Source organism: Paramacrobiotus metropolitanus, unplaced genomic scaffold (genome assembly GCF_019649055.1).
Source record: "Paramacrobiotus metropolitanus isolate TYO unplaced genomic scaffold, Prichtersi_v1.0 Parri_scaffold0000024, whole genome shotgun sequence".
NCBI lineage: Eukaryota > Metazoa > Tardigrada > Eutardigrada > Parachela > Macrobiotidae > Paramacrobiotus > Paramacrobiotus metropolitanus.
Genome location: NW_026570244.1, coordinates 1,105,048 through 1,131,378, shown reverse-complemented (window position 1 = coordinate 1,131,378; position 26,331 = coordinate 1,105,048). Strand labels below are relative to the sequence as shown.

General features: G+C 47.7%; 3 protein-coding genes across 4 annotated transcripts; 1 reads left to right on the top strand and 2 right to left on the bottom strand.

Annotated features, from left to right (window-relative positions):
* Positions 1 to 591: 591 nt before the first annotated feature.
* LOC129587223 (trypsin-1-like) lies at positions 592 to 2,638 on the bottom strand. Its single transcript, XM_055480848.1, has 5 exons — positions 2,225 to 2,638; positions 1,813 to 1,999; positions 1,502 to 1,726; positions 1,244 to 1,430; positions 592 to 1,182 (listed from the first exon to the last, which is right to left on the bottom strand). The coding sequence occupies exons 1-5, from the start codon at positions 2,398 to 2,400 to the stop codon at positions 863 to 865; spliced, it is 1,095 nt and encodes a 364-aa protein (XP_055336823.1). The 5' UTR covers positions 2,401 to 2,638; the 3' UTR covers positions 592 to 862.
* A 691-nt stretch (positions 2,639 to 3,329) lies between these two features.
* Positions 3,330 to 6,130, bottom strand: LOC129587222 (E3 ubiquitin-protein ligase CHIP-like). Of its 2 annotated transcripts, XM_055480846.1 has the most exons (7): positions 5,835 to 6,130; positions 5,557 to 5,618; positions 5,184 to 5,497; positions 4,926 to 5,124; positions 4,389 to 4,873; positions 4,102 to 4,327; positions 3,330 to 3,978 (listed from the first exon to the last, which is right to left on the bottom strand). In XM_055480846.1, exons 3-7 carry the CDS (start codon positions 5,394 to 5,396, stop codon positions 3,854 to 3,856), a joined length of 1,248 nt encoding a protein of 415 aa, XP_055336821.1. In that variant the 5' UTR covers positions 5,397 to 5,497; positions 5,557 to 5,618; positions 5,835 to 6,130; the 3' UTR covers positions 3,330 to 3,853. The 2 variants fall into 2 exon arrangements, with proteins under 2 accessions (XP_055336821.1, XP_055336822.1); XM_055480847.1 differs by lacking the exon at positions 5,557 to 5,618 and having other exon boundaries at positions 5,184 to 5,533.
* A 12,794-nt stretch (positions 6,131 to 18,924) lies between these two features.
* Positions 18,925 to 23,286, top strand: LOC129587325 (hornerin-like). The gene is made up of 6 exons (XM_055481022.1): positions 18,925 to 19,499; positions 19,880 to 20,060; positions 20,959 to 21,032; positions 21,096 to 21,142; positions 21,200 to 21,570; positions 22,548 to 23,286. The coding sequence occupies exons 1-6, from the start codon at positions 19,251 to 19,253 to the stop codon at positions 23,234 to 23,236; spliced, it is 1,611 nt and encodes a 536-aa protein (XP_055336997.1). The 5' UTR covers positions 18,925 to 19,250; the 3' UTR covers positions 23,237 to 23,286.
* Positions 23,287 to 26,331: the final 3,045 nt, after the last annotated feature.

Here is a 26,331-nt window from a genome sequence, read left to right as displayed (position 1 = left end):
CTCCATGCGGTAAAGAATGTAAACAACCACTTGCACGCGTGCAACACGGCTGCACAGGTAGCTGCATCTGGGCTGCGAGCATCCTTGAGGTATGCACAGCAGATGCACCAGCGTGTGTGTGTGTGATTATCAGTAAGTGAGTAAATTAGTTAGTGTACTTCTATACAGTGTACATATGCAGTAATCATATGCTGCAGTTGTGCTGAATCATATGCTGCAGTTGGGAGCTGCAAGTACAAAGTACAACCGGGAACTGTAACTAGAAAGTCCAGCTCCCAACTCCAGTTTATGACGTAACCAACGCCATCTTATGTTTATACAGTATACTGTTTCTTCTGACGACTATAGAATTTCGATTAATGCGTCTGCTTGATAAATTATTGCTGTTAACCGCAAAATTCTTGATGCAAGTTCTGTACCTGCCTTTAAATTTCTACTCAGATCTGTCTTAAGTATTTACATTAGCGCTTAAATGTTTTTGTTCGACCAGACTTGACGTCCCCTCGGGGTTGTCTGCTCTTGTGCCGTAATGATAATAATATTATTATTTTAAAGTTAAAATACTAGTACTTGTACCTAACCAATAATTCGGCCAGCATTTTGTTTTATCACAGCAATTGATCATCCAGTTAAGAAAAATTGCATTCCCCGTGTGAGCATACAAAACGTTGCAGTAAAAAATTCGTATAAAATAAAAACCAGCCGGCTGGCATACATAGCTGGCATACATAATTATTATCACCTTGGATGGCATACATAGCACGTAGGGAACGTGTGTGAAAACAAATGCCCGGCGGGTATACGAGTTGACTGAATAAACCATCCGATCGATTAGTGGACTGGGCTGCATATGTTTCCCTTTTCAGACGATACTGAGTCCGGTGGACTGACCGTTCTGCCGGATCCAGGGCAGGTACTTTTGCACCTTGGTGTACTGACCGCCGGTGCCGCGCGCGCATCCCTCCCCGAAGGAGACGATGCCGGCTAAGTAGTACACCTTGTTCCCCGTGTCCCATGCGAACAGCGGCCCACCGCTATCACCCTGACACGAATCCTGGCCGACCACATCCCCGGCGCACAGGAATAGGTCGGCGTCCGTGCCGGTGTTGAAGCTGCACAGGCGCCGGTTGTTGTCCAGGATCTGCAGGTAGACGAAGCGCAGCGGGATGGGGTTGGGGTCGTCTGAAAGTGGAAAGGTCACACTTGGTTAGCGTGCCGACAACGGGACGAATGCAGTACTAACCGGCGCCGCCCTCGGACACGTCGCCATAGCCGCTGACGGCCGTCCACTCGCCCACCGCCGGGCTCTTGTCCGTCAGACAGATGGCGCAGGCGCACGTCCCGGATAGGTCGATGTCGCCGATGAGCGTTAAGAGGGCCAGGTCGTTGTTGCCGCTGCTCATGGGCGTGTAGTTGGGATGCGGTTGAACCTGTACCCGGTACCGGATTAAGAAGGCGCTTCACTACCACTGCGGGCGTCAGTCGCAGGAACGGGACGTACCTTTGAGACGTTAAAGGACCTCCCGCAGTTGGCAGCGCCCTCCTTGGCGTTGCTGCCGTCGAATCCGCCGTCGAGGGCGCCGACGACGACGGTGAAGTCGGTGGGCGGGCGGACGGCGCCGCGCCGGCTGAAGACGCAGTGGGCGGCGGTCAGGATGGTGTGCGAGCCGATGATGCTGCCGCCGCAGTTAAAGTACCCGTCCGCCGTCCCGATGATGATGCCCACCTAGAGATACATCCGGTATTTTAAACGCATGTCTATAGGGTGTTGCATAAAGGTCACTCTGCCCGATGTTATATATGGGTGCATACCTGCCAGCAGATCTGGCCGCCGGTCTTGTCGTGGATGTCCCAGCCGCCTACGATCTTGTTGTGCACCTCCTCGACGTTGTGACTCTTGGTCAGGTCGACGCTCCACGGCTGGATGATGTCCTGCTGGCGACGGATCACCTTCTCGCTCAGATCCGGACGCTGACCCGGCAACATGCGCTTCTTCCGCCTAAACAACAATTAATTATAATCACACCGGCGAAGATATGCATATCTGTATATATAAAATACATACATATAGATATACATAAAATATGTATATATGTAGACATGTATATAGACGCATATATCTATATATGGCGCTTACAGTCTGTATATAAAATTACATGTAGGAGTATGCAGCTGAATAATTTATAGTGGATTAGTCGGACGGCGCGACGGAGGTATTACGTACGAGCGATTAAACTGCTGCCAAAGCGCGATGACGTCGAAGGATTTGGGCGAGCCGCACTGCAGCTGCTGCGACTGGGCGGTGACGGCGTTGGAGAGGAGCAGCAGCCAGGTGGGCAGCAGCTGCAGCAGTAAGCCGACCGGAAGGGCGCTCAGCAACCGCGCTGCGCTCCACCGCATCGTCGCTTAGTCAATAATATCAAATAAAATTAATGTATTCAGCGTCCACGGTCCACTTCTTGTTAGCCGCTAAACGCACACCGATCGGTTCGACAAATCCCGATGTCTTATTCGTTGGCAGAATTCACCACGATCGACAACAACAACACAAGTAGTCGATGGACGGTATAATGAAGCGACGTTCTTGGGTCGGATGTGCGTACACCGATACCGGATCCGCCTGTAGTTGTACCGAATTCAGCTCAACGCGCCAGTGCTACCGATATCGCACCTTAAAACTACAACTACTGCAGCTTCCGGTAACACCGAGGATTCGCAACGCAACTCCACTATGCGTCGCTCTCGCTTCCGGCCACATGAAACGGCACTTACATCGCTAACGCCACACGTAACCACCAACATAATTATCAAGTACAACCGACTTGTTAATTTATTACACTCATCTTACATCAAAGGCAGCATCGCCAGCACCGAGATTTCAGCATAATATTCTATCCAACGGCAACCGGCAGCGGAAGCTGTAACGGTGGCGTGTATGGCACAAAACAGTGCTTCTTCTATTAACGAAGCCCAATCGTTCAAAATTTATATGCATGTTCGTTGATCTTTTCGCGTAAAAACAGGTAATGCTCATTGTTTAATGGCGCTTATGGGCGTTATGGCGGCTGTTGTCGGTGATATACAGTATTTTGGCAGGTTTTTGATGGCCTTCATCTGCACGAGATCTTATGCGTGATTTTGTAACTCTTTTGTCAGCGTACACGCGATTTACCGTGGCGCAATAATTACGGCGGAAATTATTCAGATATTACGCGTACTCAAAGCTTGTACACAAACTAATATAGCAACATAACCAATTAATGATAATTACTTATTACTGGAACTTACATGTAGAGACACACTCATCTTCCGCAGAAAATCTGACAAAATGCGAATAGGTAACATTATCCGACTGCTTCAGCACAATCAGCAGATAGGTACGACGTAGATTCAATGATTTATGATAACCAATGTACGGATGCGAGCACGTGCAGCGCTCAACCAATATTAATGTCAAAATACTATGTAATCAACGAATTGTACAACGATGAACGCAGCGAAATGATCCGTATAACATGCACAACGGAACAACGAAGCAACAAACATCAGTAACATACCGAACAAAAACCAAGAAACAACGACGGGTGCAAGTGCAACCGGAAGCCGGGCAAACCTGGATAAAGCTATAATTAATTTTGTGAGGAAAAAGCACGGAAGCGAGCCGCGTTAAAATCGTATCGTGTATCGTATCACAAGACGGTTAAGCGGGTTACAAGCAGAACGGACTGAATCCATAGACAGATTAGCGGGATACGGGTCGGCGTGGCGCGGCTCCCGCGGGCGGGAGGCCGCCACGTGTACGGGCATAGTAACGGGCGTTGGTTAACGGTGTTTCCTGTCACCGATACAAGTGTCAGTAGTCGACGGCCCACTCGTTGAGGGAGAGGAAGTGGTCGACCACCTCCTTCATGGCCAGATTGGGCACCAGCATCTCCTGCGTCAGGTCGCTGCGCGTCACCGGGTCAAAGTGGCCGACGCCTGCAAGGGAAGCACAGGGGATGTATTAACAGAGCAACCGATGCGGCGGATTAGTTGGCTATTTAGCAGGCTAGAGTCTCGTTCGTTAGGGGAATTAAGCAGACGAAAGGGACGGCTACTCACGGCGCAGATGCTCGTCGATGTCGCGGCGGTCGTAGGTGATGCCGCTGGGCGTGATGACCGGGTCGCGCATCAGCTCGAAGCTGATCTTGCCGCACAGATAGTCCGGCACGTCGCGCTTCTTGCGCCGGTCGTCCATCTCGGCCAGCAGCCGGTCCAGCTCCGCCTTCTTCTCTTGATGGAAGCGCTCCACCTCGCTGATGCGCCCGTCCACGATGCTGCTCAGATTCTGCACAACACACGACACTTCACCTTCCCACAGCTGCAATCAATCGAAAGCCGGGACCCACCTTCTCCGAGTGACTGCGCAACACCGTCGGCGCCTCACCGATGGCCGCCTCCGACAGCGTCGCTCGCGCCGCCGGCGCCTGCGCGATGACGTCGCCGCTGGAATGAAAGACCGCCGTCGACGGACCGGCCGCCGGCTCCTCCGCTGCCTGGACGGCGGCGGGATGGGCCTCCAGGAGACTGTCGGCGCTGGTCAGCCGCGTCATGGAGGACGGCAGACTGCGGCCGGCCGACTGCGACTGCGACGACGAGACGCGGCCGCTGCCGCTGCTGACGGCCACCGCCACCGGCAGACTGCGCTGGATGATCTCGTCGATCTGGCGCTGCTTCTCCTCATCCAGCAGCCGGTGCAGGTACGTCTGCAGCTCCAGCTCCTGCTGGATGCGCTTCTCCTCCTGCCGCGACCAGCGCCGCTTGCGGCAGGCGCGGATCATGCAGGTGATCTCGTCGCCGAAGCACTGCCGCTGCTTCATGGCCAGATCATTCGCTGCAAGGGAACAGCGTCATATAACACGCCCAGTAGGACCCGGAAGTGCTACCTTTGCAGAGGAAGTTGAGCGCCTCGTCGAAGCTGTTCTTCTCCATGAGCGCCACGCCCATGAAGTAGTAGGCCTTGAGGCAGGTGGCGTCGCGCTCGACGGCCATGTGGCAGTCCTTGCACACCAGCTCCCAGCGCTGCACGCGCAGGTAGCACAGGGCGCGGTTGGTGTAGTACGTCGGCACCGAGGGGTCCTTCATCTGCAGACACACGTCCTCTGTCAGTCCAACGACCAAACACAGGACGTCGTCATACTCACGATGGCCTTGGTGTAGCAGTCGATGGCCTCCGGGTAGCGGCGCATATCGTACAGCTCGTTGCCGCGCTTGCGCAGCTGCTCCGCCGTCAGCTTCTCCCCGCCCCCGGGGGCGCCCTTCCCCCCGCCGCCGCCCCCGGGGGCGTGCTGCGGGTGGCCGTGGTGGTGGCCCCCGCCTAGGCCGAGGGGCAGCGAGCCCAGCGCCCCCGCCGCCATACTGTGCAGCCCCCCGCCCCCTGAGGGCCCCCGCTGCCCGTGTGCGTCTGCGACATGATCTCCACCTTCTCGTGCGCCGCCGACGTCACGCTGGCGTTGCCCTGCACGCAGCACACTTAACACGTGACACGGCGAAACTGCAAGGGAACTGCACGCTTACCATTCCGCCACCTGGACGATTTAATACAGATCACAGAAGGACTGGCAAAAACAAACCAGTGTCTGCAACAAATCAGCTGTTTCACCAGTCACGCGCGCGGTTTTCGTCGAGAACACGCCAACCATATGCTGGCTTTCTGCGAACTCTACTTGCATCAGACAACACCTGCTTCCCTTACCAACACACCCAACAAACACAGACTATGTTTATTTTCATAGGTAGCAACAAAAACGATACATAAAAAAGGAAAACACAGCAATCCCGAGTTTTATTCTTACCTGCTGCGAGTGCGACGAAAACACACGACAAATCTTCTGATCTTCGTAAAGGCTACATCACGCGCAAGAAAATGTGGGAAAAATGATAGGAAGGGATTTACAGGAGAGAGACGTGCAGAATAAAGTGAATAATGCCCGCAGTGGATCGATAAACTTCCTTCGTAACAGTGCAGACGCTCCAATAGGATCAGACGGAACAAACTCTCCCTGAACTGAACGCGGCCAGCCTGCAGCAGCGACTGTGCGAGTGTGGATGATTTGAATGATGGCACCGTGCCAGAGCAGTCGTAAACACGGCTGACACACCGAATGCCAAAACACTGTTTGAAAACACCGTATGCACGACGCTCATTCAATGGACAGTAGTAGAGACGCGTCACCATGGCCGCCGCCCCTGTCTGCTAAACATTCTTCTGCTGGCCAGCTGCTCGGCGGTATCGCTCTGTGACCAGACAATCAGTGAAGAATTGTCCCTGAAAATATTTTGCAAAGAGAACGGCCCACCAAAAAATGAGAATGAGGGATAGACCGGGATTGTGAGGAGATGTTTGATCAGTGTACTGCTCAATCCTAACCGGAAGCCATGGAAGCGGAAGTGCGAGTCGGAGATCAACCGCCGAAGAGTGGCAACTTCAAGGCGTTTAGTATGGAAGCGGACAGTGGGCTACCTTAACCATAAATAATTCGTTGCTTTGTAGTTGTTTTCATATGAATTTTGTTCTTATTTCGCTGAATGGGCAAAGTACAAATACAAACCAATTTAAATGACAGCATCTTTTGGTAAATACAGCAAGTACTTGCTCCGCTTCCGCTCGGTCATCTGTTAATACTGTCGCTTCCGCTCAACACCGTTAATACTTACTGTCTAGTCCGGTAAATACGCAGCAAGTACTGGGCCAGGTCAATTGCATCTGGGTAACCATTGCGCGTCGGGTAACGGAGAAACGCGTAAAAATCTGTCCATGACTCAGCGAAAAATTTATCGTCCAATCGTAAGTCGAGTACGCTTCCGTGGCAAGAAAGAAATTGAACAACTGAAAAACTGAAGTGGAACCGAAAATTTTATTTTTTATGCTTTAATGTGGTAATACGTCAAAAAAGTTAATTATGAGTTTGCAAGTGTGAATCTGGATCGCTGGATACGCTTTTGGTTCAAACAAACAAAATTTTGTTCATCTGTGCAGGAGAGTACGAGTTACTCGTAGTTTGGGTAACGGTTGCGCTTCGATTTCGAAGCGCAACGGTTACACGCACGGGTAAGCTGAAAACCCATCCCAGAATTCTGGTTTACCAATCAAATCGTTTACCTGCTTACGCGCCGTGACGTCATGATTTTTTACCCGACTGCCGCTTGCGCGTCGCGTAAAACTTACACAGAGCAATTGACCTAGCCCACTGTACTGTATCTGTACCATAATAATATATACAAGAAATGACGTCGGCTTCGCCTCCGCATTTCTTGTGGTCCTCAGTACGTGGGTCTGGATTTACGTATTAACATCTTAGATTTTGGTGTAGCATAGCTAATGAACTTCAGTAGTGCGAAAATTTTAACTTCATTTAATTCTTTTCTCCAACACAGCAATTTTTAAACAAGAATCGGTTGCGGACTTCCGGGTACTCATTACGCGTGCCTACTGGCTTTGCAGGTGAACCTGGCGGTGACCCTTACTAACCTGGCGGACTGTGTGCACTGGTAGTTTGGTTACTCACTCATCTAATGGGCAGTGTGCACTAGATAGCAGTGGTAGTTTGGTCGCTCATTCAGTGTAATTATCTCGTGTGTTTTGGTCAATGTAATTAGTACTCTGTACCTCGTAGTGATTTGTACTATATTTTGCACAACTGCATTTTAGGATTTGAAAGCCTGTCTGGGTATATAATGCAGAATTTTTGTCAGCGATTTTCTGATTGAAAGATTTCTGATCAGCTTAATATGTTCGACGTTTCCCCGAAATGTTTAAGATGAAAATGTTTTACGTTTCACGCATTTTCTTATGTTCGACAATTAGAAAGGGCGCAATTGATCCCATATTCCCCTAAGACCCAGTTAATAACTTATGGGATTAACCGAATATCTGTCTTCTTTAAGGTCATATTTTATTTTCAAACCTAAGATTTTTAACGTAACAACAGTAATTTTTTAAGTATAGACATACATTTTTAAGTATAGACATACATTTTTAAGTATAGACATTTAAGTATGGATGCACTTAAACTTAACATGGCAGACCCGGCTTGTGGAGGTGATTTGTTTGGTCGCTTTAATGCATTTTCGAAAAAAAACAAACACTGTCTGGCCGCGTTTTAGAACATGAGCTTTCCGATGATAGCAGTGGTTTTTGTTAATTCTGTCTGGGATTCTAGCATTGGTGTATGCATATTTTTTGTTCGTGGTAATAAAGATCTAGATAGATATAAACACAAATACAATACTGAATTGCGCTTTCTGTTTGATTTGACCAATAAAGAGTACTTCCTGTCCATACTGAATTACCTTCTGTATACTCAACACTTAGCAGCAAACGGAACTCCATAAAAGTTGAGATATTATAATATGATATACTCGTATGTCATTACTGTATACAAGGTAGCCTCGCGCATCCGCGCTCGGCACTTAAGTACTGGATAGTATTGGCTTTGTTTTGGAAAGGTCATTATAAATATATAAAGGCTGACGTTCGGAATTTCTAACGTTCTGACGCTCTAACGTATTAACTTCCTAACGTTTTGACGTTCTCACTACTTACGTTCTAACGTTCTGACGTTCAGGTTCTGACGTTCTAACGTTCTGACTTTTTGACGTTCTGACGTTCTAACTTTTTGACGTTCTAACTTTTTGACGTTCTATCGTTCTGACGTTCTGGTTCTGACGTTCTGACGTTCTGACTTTCTGATGTTCATACTTTATGACGTTCTAACGTTCTAAGATTCTGATGTTCTTTACTTTATGACGTTCTTACTTCTTACGTTCTAATGTTCTGACGTTCTGACGTTCTGGTTCTGACGTTCTGACGTTCTGACTTTCTGATGTTCATACTTTATGACGTTCTAACGTTCTAAAATTCTGATGTTCTTTACTTTATGACGTTCTTACTTCTTACGTTCTAATGTTCTGACGTTCTGACGTTCTGGTTCTGACGTTCTAACGTTCTGACGTTCAGGTTCTGGCGTTCTAACGTTCTGACGTTCTATCGTTCTAAAGTTCTGATGTTCTTACTTTATGACGTTCTGACGTTCTGACTTTCTGATGTTCGTACTTCTTGACGTTTTGACGTTCCGACTTTTTGACGTTCTGACGTTTTAACGTTCTGATGTTCTTTACTTTATGACCTTCTGACGGTGTTACGTTCTGACGTTCTAACGTTCTGATGTTCTTTACTTTATGACGTTCTGACGTTCTGACGTTCTGACGGTGTTACGTTCTGACGTTCTTACGTTTTGAATTTCTGACGTTTTGACGCTCTGAAATACGTATAGACTTTTGCATGACGTAATAATATAAATATTTTACCTAAAGAGCAAGTATTTATGCATCCGCTATAGTCTTCGTGGTTACAGTCATTATGTTTTAAAGCACTTTTTATTGCTGTGCAGTGAATACTTACTTCTTCGAGTGCTCTTTACGTTTCCTATACTTAAGACCTGGTGAAACCATCTTCTGACCACTGGTTATTAAAAACAAACAAAAATCTATTGGCACACCTATGGAAAATATGGAATTTTTTAAGACCAGGCTGGACTTAAACTGACCACGAGTTATCGAGGAGTTAAAAACGGCGCATAAATACGCATTGGTCGGTAAGCTTGTATGAATATAATGATATAATGATATATATCTATATTCAAAATTTATATATGGACGGCTTTGTATCTGTACGCGTTAGATTTGTCGAGGCATGTTTCGAAATCCCGTATCTTTACTTGTATCCCGCGATATCCCACGGTATCCTCTAAATATCTCGCATACGTACGAGTTGAGATATTACATCCTCACAGTTTTCTGACTTCTATTGCACGGTTGGTTCCCGTATCCCAAAACTCATCTCTGCAATACAGTATCCTCTATGTATTCTATATCACCATATCATATTACATATGTACAATATCCCACTAAAAATCTTGAGACATAAGAACATAAGAAAACATGGGGAAACATAGGAAAACATAAGAAATTTAACGGGATACATGGAGGATACACGTATGGAGGATAGTGTGGGCTACGCCAACTAAAAACAAGGACCACAGCAACAAATTTTCGCAGTACGTGCAGAGTATTAAGTGATGTCTGCATGCGTATCCTCTTCAAAAATCGCAGTATCCCACCATATCCACAACCGGCACAGTATCCTCCACGTATTTTCCTTTATCTTGCTGAATACAAGATAAAGGATTGCGGGTTATCAGTCACTGCAGTATCCCAAATCCCAGTGTATCTTAACGAATCCTAATACTTCCTGTATCCGTCAAGTACGTTTGCTCGTTCTGCAACTATTGCAGTACATACAGAACTGAGCTACGCTTTATAAGGGAAGTGACCCGGTACGTGGGAGTTATTGAATATGGACGTAATCAAAATTCCAGAATAGTTAAACGCAAACAGGTGCACCAGACGTTCATTCTGCAGATCCTCTTTAAGATTTGTACATGCATGGACAATTAAGTAGTGTACGAAGATCGTTTTTGCACCGAACCACGGGTTTAGCATTTTTTGCCGATTTAAAATGAAATTCGAAATCTGTAAATTCATTCTAAGTTGGAAACAACTGTACAACCGGGGTTTGGTGTGAAAACGATCTTGATAGTTCATACTTACGAGAATAACATGCACTCTATATTATTGTACATGTATGTACAAAAATTAAGGGATTTGGCCCGGTACATAGCACCAAATTCGTGTACATACACGGGAAATTTCGCTGTCGCGCACTCCCAAACACGTTTTTGCATTGCTTTATGGTATGCCAAAGATTTGTATACATAGGCGTGGAATCCGTTTTTTGCGCAGCATCCGGGAGTTGGCTGTTAAATTCCAAAAGTTTAAATGCATTCAGGTGTACCAAAAGTCTCATTATGGACCGATCCCTTTCAAATTTTGGAGGTAAATGCGCATAACCATGAAGATCGTTCTTACACCGATCCACTGTTCTAGCATGATTTTCAAATTTTAAAATGAATTTCGAAAATTTCAAAATTCATTTTAAAATTCGAAAAAAATCGTGGAAGTCTGGATCCGTGTAAGAACGATCTTCATAATTATGTGCATTTACGTGCAAAATTTGAAAGGGATCGGTCCATAATGAGACTTTTGGTACACCTGAATGCATTTAAACTTTTTGGAATTTTCTAACAGCCATAACTCCCGAACCGGATGCTGCGCGCAAAAACGGATTCCACGCCTATGTATACAAATCTTTTGGCTACACATTGTCAAAAAGCAACCCAAAAAAGTGATTGGAAGTGCGCGAAAGCGAGTATTCCCGTGTATGCACACGAATTTGGTGCTATGTACCGGACCAAATCCCTTAAGAAGATCGGAACATAACCAGACTGGCTAGGTAGGCGTCTCATACCCATAATTCTCCTCATACCGATAAAATTCATAATATTGTTATACTCATACTGATCCTTATAATCATAGCCATAACCATACCAGCGCTCCAAGTCGTCATTATCATAATCATACTTCCGCTTACATTTTATTATATAATCATATTCAATAGTCATATACGTATATTTTTTGCTACGTTCAAAAACATGCAGTTTTATTTAACACAAGATTTATTTCGATTGTTAACCGCCCAATCACCATCGTCCACTAGCTTTCGTCAAAAAAAAATAATTAAAAGGGTGCCACTTCCGGCAGGGAAGGTTGCTAATCGAAGCTCGTGTTGGCTTCCCGAGAGTGGTATGATACTATGAACGCTAAATTTTGCATATTCAGCTTTCTGCACAGCATTTCAGCGCGAATGCAATCGGGAGAAAGCCGGAATTGCGGCGGTCCCTTTTTTGTTACTCACACGGCAAAAGAATTTTGGTGTCATTGGTTTCGATCGATCTCGCGACTTTCCTATCCAGCGTTGCAAGCATCGAGTAGCTACTCGTTTTGCCGGCAGTCTAGGCTCTAAAATAAACGGTTGTTCTAGATCTGCAATGAAATGAATGACGCCGGTACCTTTTGGATATACCGGTACCCGGTATTTTACGATCAAAGCTGTTGTGGCGCCATTTTGAAAAATTTAATTCTACGTCTTCATGGTTATCTGCGTAGAACCATCGGTACGCTGATACTGGACCTTGGCAGCAAGTTGTTTCACCATGAAAAATACAAAGCGGCATCGACGATTGTGAGTTGTTTTAGCCATTGCGTGAAAGGTCACTTCCGCAGCAAATTCGCATAAAATGCCCACCGAGTTGTCTGCTCTAATTATGCTGTAATTATCTAATGCTCTAATTATTGTGTAATTAATGTGTTTCTGTTTTTAGTAGTTTGTGTTCTGGACGATAGTGAAAAGCACAAAATAACTGTCGGAAGAAATCTCTGCAGGTTAAAACTGTATGACTATGAATTTAGTAACAGGAATGAGTATGATTATGAATCTTATCGGTATTAGGAGAATTATGAGTTTGAGACTTCTACTGAGCTTGCTTGGGTGTATGTAAACGTGCTTGGGTTTAACGCTTTTGGAATTTTCGTATAGCCATAACTGCCTAATTCGGATGTTACACGCATAAGCGGTTTTCACGTCAATCGGCCAGTATGTACAAATACTCTTAGTTATATGAATACTAATTATTTGTGCCTGGATTTCGGCCCCTCTTCTTCCCGGCCAGTGATCTCAGCTTCTAATCACTCGATTTTGCTGATTTAAAGTGCAACAGAATCTTTAGACTGCAGGAAGTGTTTCTGGGCTGTTGGCGCGTTGTCAACTTTATTTTATTACTGTACGCCCAGTGGTCACTCAAACACTTGTTACCATGGATGCCATAGGCCTAACATGGGCTGCTTTGTAACCACGCGCATAGTGATGCACTGCAAAATGCGCTGCAAAATGATAGTGACAACAGTATACAGTAGTTACCACCACTGTGCTTCGGTTATTGTTCCGAGAACACGTCCCTAACCTAAAGTTACAAGCTGCACTAAGAATTTCATCGACCTGTTTCTCCCAATATTGAATACATCAACCCGAGTCCCTATTGGTATCTCTAAAATAGATGCAAGCACAGAAACCTATCACAAGTAAATCGTAAACGTAACACCGAAAGTCCTGTTAACAGGCCAAATTTCATAAATGATTACTGTAATGTTCCCTGTGCTCTCGCTGAATTTAATACTCGTACAATGTTTCCATTCTGACTAATAAGTTGCATTACAGTGCATGTGAAAGTTTACACGAATTGAAGCACCACTAATCGTGAGCCTATATATTCATCCGTGCTCGGCTTGTACTGTATATAAGTAATCTGACCTCAGAATGGCATAAAACAATGCAAAAAGTTATTGGAAGTGCACGAAAGTGAGAAAACGAAAGATTTGGTGCATATTCATATGCATATAAACGAATTTGATACCATTTGCCGCGTCACTTCCGATAGAAAGGTTATTAGCCGGTTGGAAGCTTTCGTTCGCAATGTTCATGTTTTTTGGGAAGCGAATACTAAATAACCGATAACAAGTGCATCACAGACTTGGCCCATCTTTTGGGTGAGGTGAAAATTTTCCCCATTTTTCCCAGCCCATCTCATCTTTTAGGTGAAAATGGGGATGAGGTGGGAAAGAGGCGCAGATGAGGTGAGATGGGCTGGGATTGTTGAAAGATGGGATGGGACCAAGAAAACAAATAAAAATAAAAATTTTTGATATTTTGATCTGTTTTCCACGCTTGAAGCATGTAAAAATGCACCATTCGAGCTCCAAAAACAAAAAATTTTTCGCGCTCCGCGCGGATTTTATCAATAAGTGAGCATATTCTTTTAAAAACCGAAATTTTTTGTTGCCCGGCAATTCTGTCGTGTGCAGAAAACTTGCACAAGTAGCGGCGTTGAGCCTGTAAAAAATGGGGATGAAGATGAGATCGAAAAGGTGAGATGGGCTGAAAATTTGAGTAGCCGGAGGTGGGCTGGGCTGGGAATTAAACTGTGAAGGTGGGGTGGGATGAAAGTGGGAAAAGCGAAAATGGGCCAAGTCTGGTGCATCATTGCTAGTCGGTAAAAGTTATTACCGTCTGTTTGATGACTGCGCGGTGAAACATCCACCGCGTAGCATCGTGCTAACAGTTGTGCATTGCCGCGTGCAAAGTGCACCACGTCGTTGTGGACGCCGTGGACAGCACGGGAGCGCCGGTGGAGCACGTGGAAGCGGTGGATTTCTGCCCAGGTGTCCTCGTCCCTGTCGCCGCGCGAGATGCACATATATGCACATGCAGAAATCATCAACAGATTCTTTTAATTAAGGCCCTTAATTTGGTCCGCATAGTTAATACGTGCTACATCAAGTACATTTTGGGTTTGTTTCCGGGGCCCGGCGCGGGAGACGTGAGCATGCGGCACCTGCCCCATTGCATTATGTCGGAGGTATACACGCAGCGCGCGCTGCACACGCTAACCAACGTGCGATGGTAAAGGAAGGTTTCTTCGATTCAAAAGATTGCTTGTAGTGGTGGCTCGTGCTTTGTGCATACAGCGTGTGCGCAGTATGGCAGCTGCTGCTGACGGCCAGCGCAAGCCAGTTGAAGCCATACGAGTAATCACGGCCGTGACCTTTGAAATGTACACTACCACCTACAGTTGCACTGCGCCGGACGAAGCCTGTCCCGGCACTGTCGATCATGCAATGAGCAGCACTACTTCCGACCTTTCTACTCCACCGGCACATCACGTCCGCCACCAACAGCCTAACTATCACCGGCACCAACCTCTGCCGGCGCCGTGCCGACTTCTTCATCAGTTTCCTCACCATCCGCGGTCTCCGCATACCGCTGCTGGTTGTGACGGGTTGCGACTGTCACCCGTGGGTGCGGACGCTTCTCTGTCCCCCGGATCGGGAGTGCATGGGAGATTATCCGCCAGTAATTTACCAGTGTACAACCGTGTATGAACAGCTACAACCGTACCGCTGCGACGATATTATTAAATCGGACGGCTGATGTCCAGGACTCCGGCTGATTCGGCGGGAGAGGACCGCGTGGCTGATCAACGCCCGGGGTGGGTCGGCGCGCATACGGCGGTGTTCGTACTAGCAAGCATCTGTTTCCTTCCCTCCACGCCTTGAGTCTAACCTCTACGCGTTGCTTATTTTAAGTATAATTTCAAGTGTGCTAATAAAAACATCACGTCTTTTTTCCTAATTAACTGTTTTGTAAGTTAACGATTTAAACGTATAACAAAATAACTAACGATTTTCCTAATTAACTGTTTGTAAATTAACGATTTAAACGTATACTTTACAAAATAATTGCGGAAGATGATCCGTTCTTATTTCGCTTGACCACACTGCTTCTTCGTCCATTGCCGACGGCATATGGAGATTAACGCAAAAACATTATTGCGTATATGCCTAAAAGACGTGCGTTTATAGCCGGTTAGTACGGTCTTTATTATCTGGTGTTGACGCTGTACTGCTCACCGGCCGGTGTACTGGACGGCGCTTATAACGCTGCGGTGGCGCCAACCGCAGCCGGGTAACGGTGGCCGGCGGCTGCCGCAGTGATGCGCAGCCGGCGGGCCCGTTAATGTACTGTTTAACGGGACCGGCGGCAGCGGTGCATATGTGTTTATTGGGCAGTAATTGTTTGCGCTGCGGCTGCGGCCCATTACCGATGCTCTACCGGCAACGCGTATATCGCTGGCGTTGCTCGGTAGCTCGATGGACGACTGCGCGGGTGCACGCGACGCCGACCAGCTGGACCAGTGGCGATGTTGATGTTGAGCCAGCGCAGTTGATTGTGCCGGTCTTTGTTGACATCCTGTGGCGGACCCTTCAGCGAGCGTTCCCCTTCCTGCGCTCGCTCAATTAGTATACACACATGTGTGCATCTCCACCGGCTGCACGCGTCGCTGTCTAGATTGACTCTATAGGCCAATTAGCCAGACCGGTATAATGTTATGCCGATCGGCATGTCCATTGCGCCGCTGATGTACACGTTCGACCGGCCGACTCCCGCTAACTAAATGCCCCAATCCTGTCCAATTAATTCAGCGCCATTCAGTGCCGACGATGACAGTATTCCTAGCTTTATCATCATGAACGCAACCAGCTAGTTCGGCATAATCAGTTACAGATTATCGGGCCGGTAGTGCGTTTCCGGTTGAGAAGCGCCGTTTCCCCGGCACTTCCGGCTGCCGGGAGACTCACCGGGAGTGCCGGTGCGCGTCATCCGCGGAACGAACACCGCAACAGGATGTTGCCGGATAGGAAAAAATGTTAGCGTGGCGTTCTCGCGCGAAAACCGGTGAAGAAGCTGTGAAAAGCGCGGAGTGAGAAGTGAGTAATGTGAGTGGACTGGTTACGTGCCCCATTCAGTGCGCCACTCGCCGGTGAGGCGAGCGGGAGGCCCGCAGTGCTGGCGCTGCACTTCGCCGGGCCGGCATCCACTCGTGGCCGAGAGACGGTCGGTAGCGCGGTGGAGACGCCGGCAAGAGGCACTCCACGCCAGCCGACGCTGATATCAGTGCTATACTCAGTATACTGTAGTGTTGTGCTACTAAATAAAATTAAATAACGGCCATTTACTTAGTAAAAGTCCGCCTAATATTAAAAGTCTAGTAAATAGTAAGGTTTTGGAAACAACGTAAGTAAAAGTAAGTAAATGTGCAGACGGAATAGTAAAAAGTAAGTAAATATTAAGGTTCAGCGTTGAATAAATAAAAATCATTTACTAAATTATTTACTAAATCGTTTTATCAACGTTACGGAAAATCGGCGTGTCCGCCGCCGCCACTCGCAGGTAAAGTGAGTGTGCGCAGTAGTCGGCTGCCAGCCTGCCGCCCTCAAAGCAGCAGTATTTATTTTTCAGTATGCACCTGTATAGCTCGATTAATGCATAAGAAATTTATTTGCACTATTTTCAGTAGTCTGTTGCGCTTTGAAACTAACGCAATTCGAAACTTTCAATGCTAAATTACATTTATTTAGTAAATTTACTTTAATTTAGTAAGTAAATGTCCTTGGGAAAATTGAAATAAAAAGTAAAAGTAAGTAAAAGTCCCGAAAAATTTTGAATAGTAAGTAAAAATAAGTAAACTTTCAAAAGCCGATAGTAAAAATAAGTATATTGGCAAGGACTTTTACTACCCAACACTAGTATACTGTCATCGTTCGCATTATTACATTGACAGGCAGTGCATTGATTCATAACCAACAAGAAAAATTAAGCAGCTTAATAACTGGCCAGTTATTCACGATTAATCAGCTTTTATTATATGAATATTCGCCCCTATTTTAACACTGCCAACGTGCTTTTCATTAAGAATTTAAGGCATAGACGCATAAGACGCTCGTGTGCGGCAGTATTATTAGCATTTCCGGTCGCTCCAATTTTGGTATAAACAACGCACACTGCCAACAATCACACGAAAGGTAAATGATCGAATAGTGTCAGATTTGCGCACAGATGCCGGGATTTAGTTGCATAACAGCTGCGTGTTGTTATAAGTTATTACGGGAAGAAGTAAACGTGTCAAAGGTATCTAATATTTATTCGCTGGATATATAGCGTACATATTGATTCTCCCGGCATAAACAAACACCCGACCAACTGCACGTTAACGGCTACACATACACGCTGTTGTTCGCGTTCTGTAAACAGGCAGCGCTGCTTATGTTGCGCATGATATACATCAACAGAGTGGCTTCTTGATCGACGGTCAGCGCTTAATTCCCGCGCTAAGCCGGACTGCGAGCGCTTGACAAGTGAGAGCCCTCCAAACTGACTTGCACGCCACCGGAAATGAGGACGTTCAACAGTTACAGGATTTATTCCATACTTCGCACACACATTTATCATAATTAAACGACCACCTCGCTCCGCAGTAAACTACTACAGTATTATTTATTACAAATAAAAATGAGCGATGTCACGGCCAGCAAAAAAAACATTAAAATAGCAGAATCACTTAGATTTGTTTTAGAATTATTTCCGGTGCGAATAAATAGACCAGCAATTTGTGAAAATATCTGTAAAAGTTTGGAGGTACATGTCATTATTTTATTTGTAAATTAGTTGGTTTGAATATGGTCCCTTGCGTTTAGGGATTAATTTTATCTTAAACGATGAGCAGACGAACGTGAGGCTTAAGTAACAAAATATGATCTTCTTAGCGGCGGCAATGTGATTAAAAAAATTTCTCTGTAGATGTTGGTATGATAATCGGTCAGCGCTGTACATGTCCTGCCCGATTACCGGCACACACACACCGGCGACGCATGCGTCAATGTCGCGCGGCGGAAGTGCGCCTGGAAAGGGCACATCCGGCTGCATGAAACCGCTGCACTGTATGCGAAGATCTGTACATAAATTGAAAAATGCACGAGAAGCGTTGGTCATCGTGTCGGGGTGATGCATTGTGGCGTTACAGCGTTACATCAGGGCCCACTTGACGCGGGAGACAGGTGTAAACAGAAAATAATGCTGGGATGTTATTTTAGATTAGATTACCGCGCGGCAACGGTTACGCAGCCGGCGAGTCGGTGGAGTGCAGATCTGACCTAAGAAGACCGGCCGCAACGACAGTACCGGCAGAAAAACCTGAAGGGAGACGGATGATGCGGCCGGTATTGTCATACGTACATTATGTATAGTTGTACCGCGATCGAGCGGCATGTATATGCATGGTATGCTGATCAGCTCGAGCGTAAGCCGCAGCGGATTAGCGCTCACCATTCGCATTCGGTCCCTTCAATTCCCGCCGCGTCAGCAGTGTACAGCATAAACATCATCGATATTATACGCCGGCCGTCATCAGCGCATATCCTGTTTGTCTAATCTGCCAATTACGCTAAGACAAAGCGTACGTACACGGTGCACCAGGACCGGTTCGTACGGCGTGTACACTGCTAACATACGGCAGGGATGCGCCGATCAGCAGTCATCCGCGCCGGCACCGGCTAACAATATAAAGACGCCGGTAAATGCCATCAACAAACAATTCATTCCATCTCACCGACCATCACCCATTCCTTCATCTATCATCGATATCTTGTATTATACCCGGCGTCCACTGCAGGTTAAACGGGCGCCCATTCGGTCCGATTGATTCGATTCCGTTGCGGGGATTATCGAGTGCCAGTGCGCCGTTTTCTGTATATAACCGCGCTGATCACTCACTGCACTCACTCACTTCCGGTCAGCTGCAGCACACGCGGAGACACCTAGTCACCTTTGATCAGATTTCGACGGGATTTAATCCGGTATCATGCGGACTAGCAGCACGATGATGCGGCGCGCGGCGCTGGCCTGCAGTTTGTTGGCGGTGTGCGCCGCGCAGTACATGCCGTCGCGGCAGAGCGCCGGATACGCCGGCGGCTATGGGGAGCAGGCGGGACTGTCGGGATCCGGAGGAAGCGGCTACGGCGGCGGATCCAGCGGGATGCAGCAGGGATACGGCCAGGGGCAGGGCCAGGCTGGCAGACCCAACGGATACGGATACAGCTCCGCCTACCAAGTAAGCCTCTTACTTTAGCCGTTGTTAATTAATACTGTTAATTCTTCCCCTTCCAGTCCGCCATAGAACGTACCAAAAATGCTGTATATAATATTCATTTAAAAAAAATATTTTCTTAATTCCAGTGCAGTTTTGAGTTGATCCTGTACTGTATTTATACGTAACTGCAGCGGAAATATACAGCGCATATATAAAATTGACCTTTACATTAAAAGCGGCTTGGTCGCTGTGCGCTTTACGCTGAATCCGCCCATGGCGATACCAATGGTGTGTTCGCAAGAAAAAGCGTTCTTTTCAAAGTTTCTTTCGGGTATTCGTGTCTACCCTTTACCGACAATGACAAATCTTCACAGTGTGTTATACAAAATATTTTTTAACAGGATACGTATAACTCGGGTTCGTCTGGCTTGTCCTCGGGCGGCGCCAGCGGCTACGCGTCGGGCGGCAGTTTCGGCGGGTCCGGACTGCAGGGCGGTGCGGGATCGGGATCGTCATCGGGACGCGGCCAGGACAACGGCAATCCGCTGAACCGCCTCAATCCCAACTACCTCGGACCCCGCCGTAAGTAGTTCTCTTGCTTGCGCGTACATAAACAGTGTTTTAGTGCGTCGGTAATTAACCGTCGCACGTTTTCCCACGCACTTTCACCGTGAGACCGCAGCGTCGCCACGGCAGCGCACACAATAGCGACGTCGAGCGTGCGTGACGGCAGTGCACAATGAACGTGCACGGCAAGAATGTTCTCGCTAAGCCGGCAATGTGTTAATTAGCCCGTCAACAACAACAACAACAACAACAGCACTCACCGGCGTTTGTCTAACGAGCGGATCGTCGGCTAATCAGCCGACAATGCATCTGATCGGATTTGGTCCGCTTCCGTCGCGGAAATCGGCGCACTCGTTAAGAATGTCCGCGTCAGGGTAAAAGGATCCGATTTGCCGGTTGTGCACACACCGCACAACGCCAATCCGATCAATAGATGCGCTTAGCCGCTGGCACGGTGAATGGCGCTGTCAGCAGTAGCGCGACTAATCGCGCGCTGGACACTGCGGCCGCGTTAATTCCCTCTGATTGTCAGCGCCACAATAACCGCCGCACGCGACCATAATGCGTCATTAATCCCGCTTTAAATCTTTACCAATTAATTCATTGAAAAATCCCATTGTCGATTCAATCAGCTTAAATATAATAACATCTCCGAAGCATCGACATTTTTGCCAATTGACTTACATAATATATTATTAATTACTATGCCGTCCGTACCAGCTACTAGATGGTTCGATTAATCTTTCCTCACGTTCAAGCAGACGCACCTTATTAATCGACCAGATAATAGTTACTAATTCTAATAATTATTAAACACAATTAATACGAATTATAATACGAATTTAATACGAATAATACACAACTACACAATTAATACACAATTAATACACAATTAATACGAATTTTTTTATAGCGGATTACTGCAAACGCCCCACGGGTCAATTCTCCGTGCCCAACGACTGCACCTCCTTCTACAACTGCTACGACGTAAGTGCCCGCGCAAAACCCAAACTGACCACTGTCGTGACCTTTTGCTATTTCCCTGAACAGAACATTGCCTGGATCCAAAAGTGCCCTGAAGGATTAGGCTTCAACGAGTACGCAATACCAGCAATCTTTACGTAACCATGTCTAATGCTGAATTCCCGTTGCAGGCAAACCTACCAGTGCGACTACGCCGAGGCCGTCGGGTGTGCAGCGGCCGCCCAAGCCGCCGCCGCGCAGGCCTCGCGTCTGCAGCAGCAGAGCTACAGCAGCGGCTACAACTCCGGCTCCGGCTCGGGCTACTCCGCGGGCGGCAGCAATTACGGCTCGCAGTCGCAGGGATACGGCGGCAGCGGCAGCGGCAGTGGCAGCAGCGGCTACGGCTCCTTCGACGCCGGTTACGGCCAGCAGCAGCAGCAGGGCGGCCAGTACGGCTCCGGCTCCGGCTCGGGTTCCGGCTCGGGCTACAACACACCCATGTACAACCTGTACGCCAGCGCCGGTGGCGCCGACTCCGGATCCGGCCTGGCGGGATCCAACGGTAATAGCTACGGCTAGGGCGTCCGCCCTCCCCGCGGGCTGCAGCAGCAGCGGCAGTCGTCTGTGATTCGTCGGGGAAGCCCGTTCCTTGTTGTTGAGTTAGTAGTCCCTCCCTTAGCCTTAATCTCAGTTTACGGAGTCCATACGTATTTTTGTACCTGCCCCTTTTTTACCTATGCACGTACGTCCAGCGTAATTCTGATGGTGTGTCTCCCGCAGCGAATGTAGTCCGGCTGCCTGATTAAGCCAATAGCTCAATGGTGTGCTGTGTCGGTTTGGTTTGGGATGTTGTAACGGTTGTCAGTGGTTACGTTGTTGCAATTGTCGACGATGGTTATTTGGGTTCTGTCTGTATGTGTGCTACACGCTGTCGTTGACAGTGTTCAACGGGCTTTTTGTGCGGTGCACTGGTTTTGCCGGGGAAATCAATGGTTTTTGATAATAAAATTTGTGCCAGTCACTTTCTGCGGTTGCGGTGTTTTTCGACTTGGTTATTCTTCTTAACTAATCCGGTGGTTGGAAATTGGCAGTTATGGGTGAGGTTTTCGGCTCGCGTATCCTTCCGAAGGTAATTGACTAACGCAGCCGGCGGTGAGACATGCAACATGACAAATATTTAACTGAAAGGTCACCGTTGCCGGTTAAGTATTAGACGACGCCGCGATTCCTGGATTGGTCGTCCGCGCTTATAAGTATATCTCAACGCAACCGGACATTCGAATCCTCCGTAAACCAATTACACATTAACATTCAGACATGCATCGTTTTCCCATAATTACATATACGGAAAAAATTGAAATACTATTTGGTAAAAGCACGGAATAATAACATTTTTACGGTTTGTATTATGTCCTTGCTCCGGCCTTTTTCCCGCCTATCACAACAAAGTATTTTTTGTTTTAATGCACCTACGGCACGATCTATATCAGCTGCGCGTAAGAAGAATAAAGCATTGAATGTGCTTGTGTCGTCTGGCAGGTCGCAACAACGCCAACACCGGCTACCGTCCGTTGTCTTCCCAGGGCGGTCGCGCTCTGCCCATGTACCACGAAGGCCGCGACACGGAGAGCGAGAGCGGCGCGTTCCGGCCGGCGGCCTCCGACCCTCGACCGCAGATGCAACCGGCTCCCAACCGCCCCATGGACCCCCGTTTCCAACAATTATCCAGCAACACCGTCGACGTCCACGACCCACAGCAAGGCAACGCCGGACAGGGCCCGCACAGTCAATCTACCGGCTCCCAACAGCCCTGGCCCCTCCCCTGCCCCGACAACGGCGCCCCCCGCCGCCAGCCTTGGCAGGACGCCGCCTCGGGGCGGGAGCAGCTGCTCTTCGCCAACGAGACCAACCCGATGATGCCCAACGGCGCGGGACCGACGGCGGGCGAGCCAGCCGGGGAGATGCACGCCGGGAAGGTGGTGTTCGGACCGGAAGGACCCCAGGAGCAGCCGGCGCCCTGCCATCCCTGCCAGCAGCCCGCGGCGACGTGTCCGTCGCGACCGGAAGCGCGCTGCTTCGATGATGTGTGCGGCGGCTGTCGGGCGCGCTTCTTCGAACGACGAGCCGCGCCCGGTTCCGGCAGTAACGGCACCGGCTGGCAGGAGGTCACGGATCAGTGCAATAATAATAATAACGCCGGGCCGCTGCAGCCTTCCGGATCCAGATGATATTCGCCGCATGGCTGAGACTACAGTTAGCCCAAATTGTTCTCGTGTTTTCTTGTTATTTTGTACTGGTTTTCTCTGCAACGTACGCCAATTACTACTTGTCGACCAATAAAAAGCGAAAGCTGTCTGAACGAAAAGGTACAAAGACGAAAGGCGTGGCCAGCCAGCAACATCGTGTCGTCGTGACCTTAACATTCGGTACGCGTGGTGACGACGTTAGCGGCCATAATGTCACATGTTTTGTCCCTGGAATTAGTAAAAAAAAAACCGTAGTAGGAAATAAAAAGCGTATTTGGGAGACATTTTCACGCCGCAAAGATCTCGGTGACAAGAAAGGCCATCCTGCTTAGTTGCCCGAACATGCAGTTGCCGTAAACCAACCTCGATCGTCCCAGTGCAGCGGTGTTACAACCGACTGGAATGCGCTAAATCTGCATTGCGGTGACTTACATACGTACGGGTCGATGCTACATGCATAGCGGCCTTTTGCAAGCATTCGACGCGGTAATCCGGGAAAGCCTTTGCACGATTACAAACGTTGCCATCACGGACCAAAGGTGGACGCAGGAATCCCTGCCGATCTCCGAGGGCGGTCTTGGAATTCGCAGCATTGAGAAGCTAGCCCTTCCGGCCTTTTTGGCCTCGGCTTACTCAATCGCGACGCTGGCATCCGAGACTGCGGACTTTCACCCTGATGAGTACTGCAGCGCGGCAGTAGAGCAATGGCAGGCAATTACAAAAAGGGATGCGCCGGATGTCAATATTCGCAACCTACAGAAAGTGTGGGATGAACCTCTAATCGCGGAAGCTGTGGAAATGTTGTGGGTTGAAGCCCAGGATGACCTATCCAGTCAAGCTCGGCTGCGCGGCGTAAGAACAAAAGAGAATGGGGCTTGGCTAGAGGCGTTAACGGCAGCATCACTTGGAAACCTGCTGACAGATTCTGCCCTGAGAATCGCTGTTGGGCTACGCTTTGGAGCTGCTATCGTCACTCCGCACCGTTGCATCTGCGGGGACTGGGTGGACGCCCGAGGCTACCATTGCCTCAGCTGCAAGAAAAGTCGAGGCAGGAAGCCCAGACACAGCAGCTTGAATGCTGTCTGTAAACGGGCATTCGCATCAGCCGGAATTAAAACAGAGCTTGAACCAGTGGGCTTATGTCGAACGAATGGCCAACGCTCGGATGGCGTTACGTTAGCACCATGGGAAAGAGGGAGAATGCTGACGTGGGATGTCACCTGCGTCTTTACGGTGGCAGTATCGCATATCGTGGCAACATCCGAGCGAGCTGGTGCAGCGGCGGCAAAGGCTGAACAGGATAAGGTAACCAAGTACCAGAACATCACCCCGGACTACCTGTTCAGCGCTCTGGGCTTTGAAACGCTAGGAGCAAACGGACCGGAAGCTTCCCGTCTGCTGACGGAAGTGGGTAGAAGGGTACGGCATGAAACTGGCGAGGCAAGAGCACCGGAGTACCTGCGCCAGCGTATCAGCATAGAAATCCAGCGCGGGAACGCGGCCTCCGTTCAGGGAACAGCTCCACCGGGAGCAAATTTAGATCAGTTGTTCTCTGTTCTTAGACCTCCCGAGGCTGTTTTCTGCTGATTGAGTGTACTGTGTTGTGATGTTAACTGTTGTGTATAAGCTAAACTTACATAGAGTAACGCGGTGTACCTTAAGTGTGGATGACCACTCCGTTTACAACCTTTTACAACCTTTCGCACTACCTTCCATTCCGTTCAAAGCCTTTTCCAGCCCTGTGTATATCTTCAAATCCGGAAAATGAACGGATTTATTTTAAAAAAACGCATTCATTTCTACTTATTACTTAATTTCCGCCCCAGCTGACTGTTTTCAAATTATTTCGATCCAAGTTCTGCAGATGTTTTGTCAACTGATGCTGCTGCTCCAGGAAACAAATAATCCATCAATTGCCATTTATTTTGTATCTGCCAGACAGCAATCAATTCAAAGAGTGCACAGAACTCGGGAATTAAGGTATTTTACTTACAGTATATACAATAAATTATATAGTTTATTGTATATACTGAACAGAACTGTATATACAATAAATATAGGTATATACATATATTGTATATACTGTATATATATACTGTATATACAATATATGTATATACACTTATTGCACAGAACTGCATATACAAAAAATTATTACATATCCCACTCCCACATGAAGCGAGTCCCACATAAAAAAGCGCCTTCTCGGTATATAAGCTTTCTAGAAAATAACACACCGTCTGATACCGACTTGGAAAATATAGCAGGTATCACAACGAAGTTGTCAATTTTTAAAGCCATTTGACAAGTTTTTGGAAAACGGCAGCTCAAAGAAAGCTTGCTGACTGACCGGCAGCAATGGGTGCCAGAGCCGGTTACCTATGCCCGCGTTTTGCAGGATAGAGATCAGACAGAACATAACCTGAAAGGGAAGAATGAGCTTGGCTCCGGCCAGAGGACAACATGAGGCGTTGTGTTCTTCTATCCTGGTCCATCTGCCTGTTCTGCCATGCGGCTGGCCAGGGCAGCCAGTTAGGCTGGTTAGGATGAGTCTCCTGGTCTGCGCGTTGATGAAGCGGTCGAGCAACACAGACACTGTGAAGGAGCCGTCGTCGACGATCCGTGGGCAGTTGCACCCTCCGTACCGTATCGCCCTGTGCTCGTTATTTGTCCAGGGATAGCGTATAATTAACAGCAGCTGCCACAAGGAGCCCGCCCTGTTAGCAAAGTATTTACTTAACTACAATTTCTAAAGTAAATTCACAATTTGGAAATGTATTGTACAGTTGTAAAGAAAATTCCAAGAAGCTGATTTCGGTTCAGAATCAGTTTTCTTAGCTAACGGTCTTTTACAGCGAAGTGTCAAAACGATCCGAGAACAGCGTGACTTTGGATGCGAGAACATTACCTTCACTAATGTTATGTATTAAATATTTACAAAAATGATTGTCAAGAAGAGTTTCCGCTGCTGAAAATACAATTAAGGTAACTGTCCCGTCAGTGCTACTAAGTGAATGCACTGTATATATATATCTACCGAGTACCGACATTTGATCCCTTTCGCGCACGACAAAACA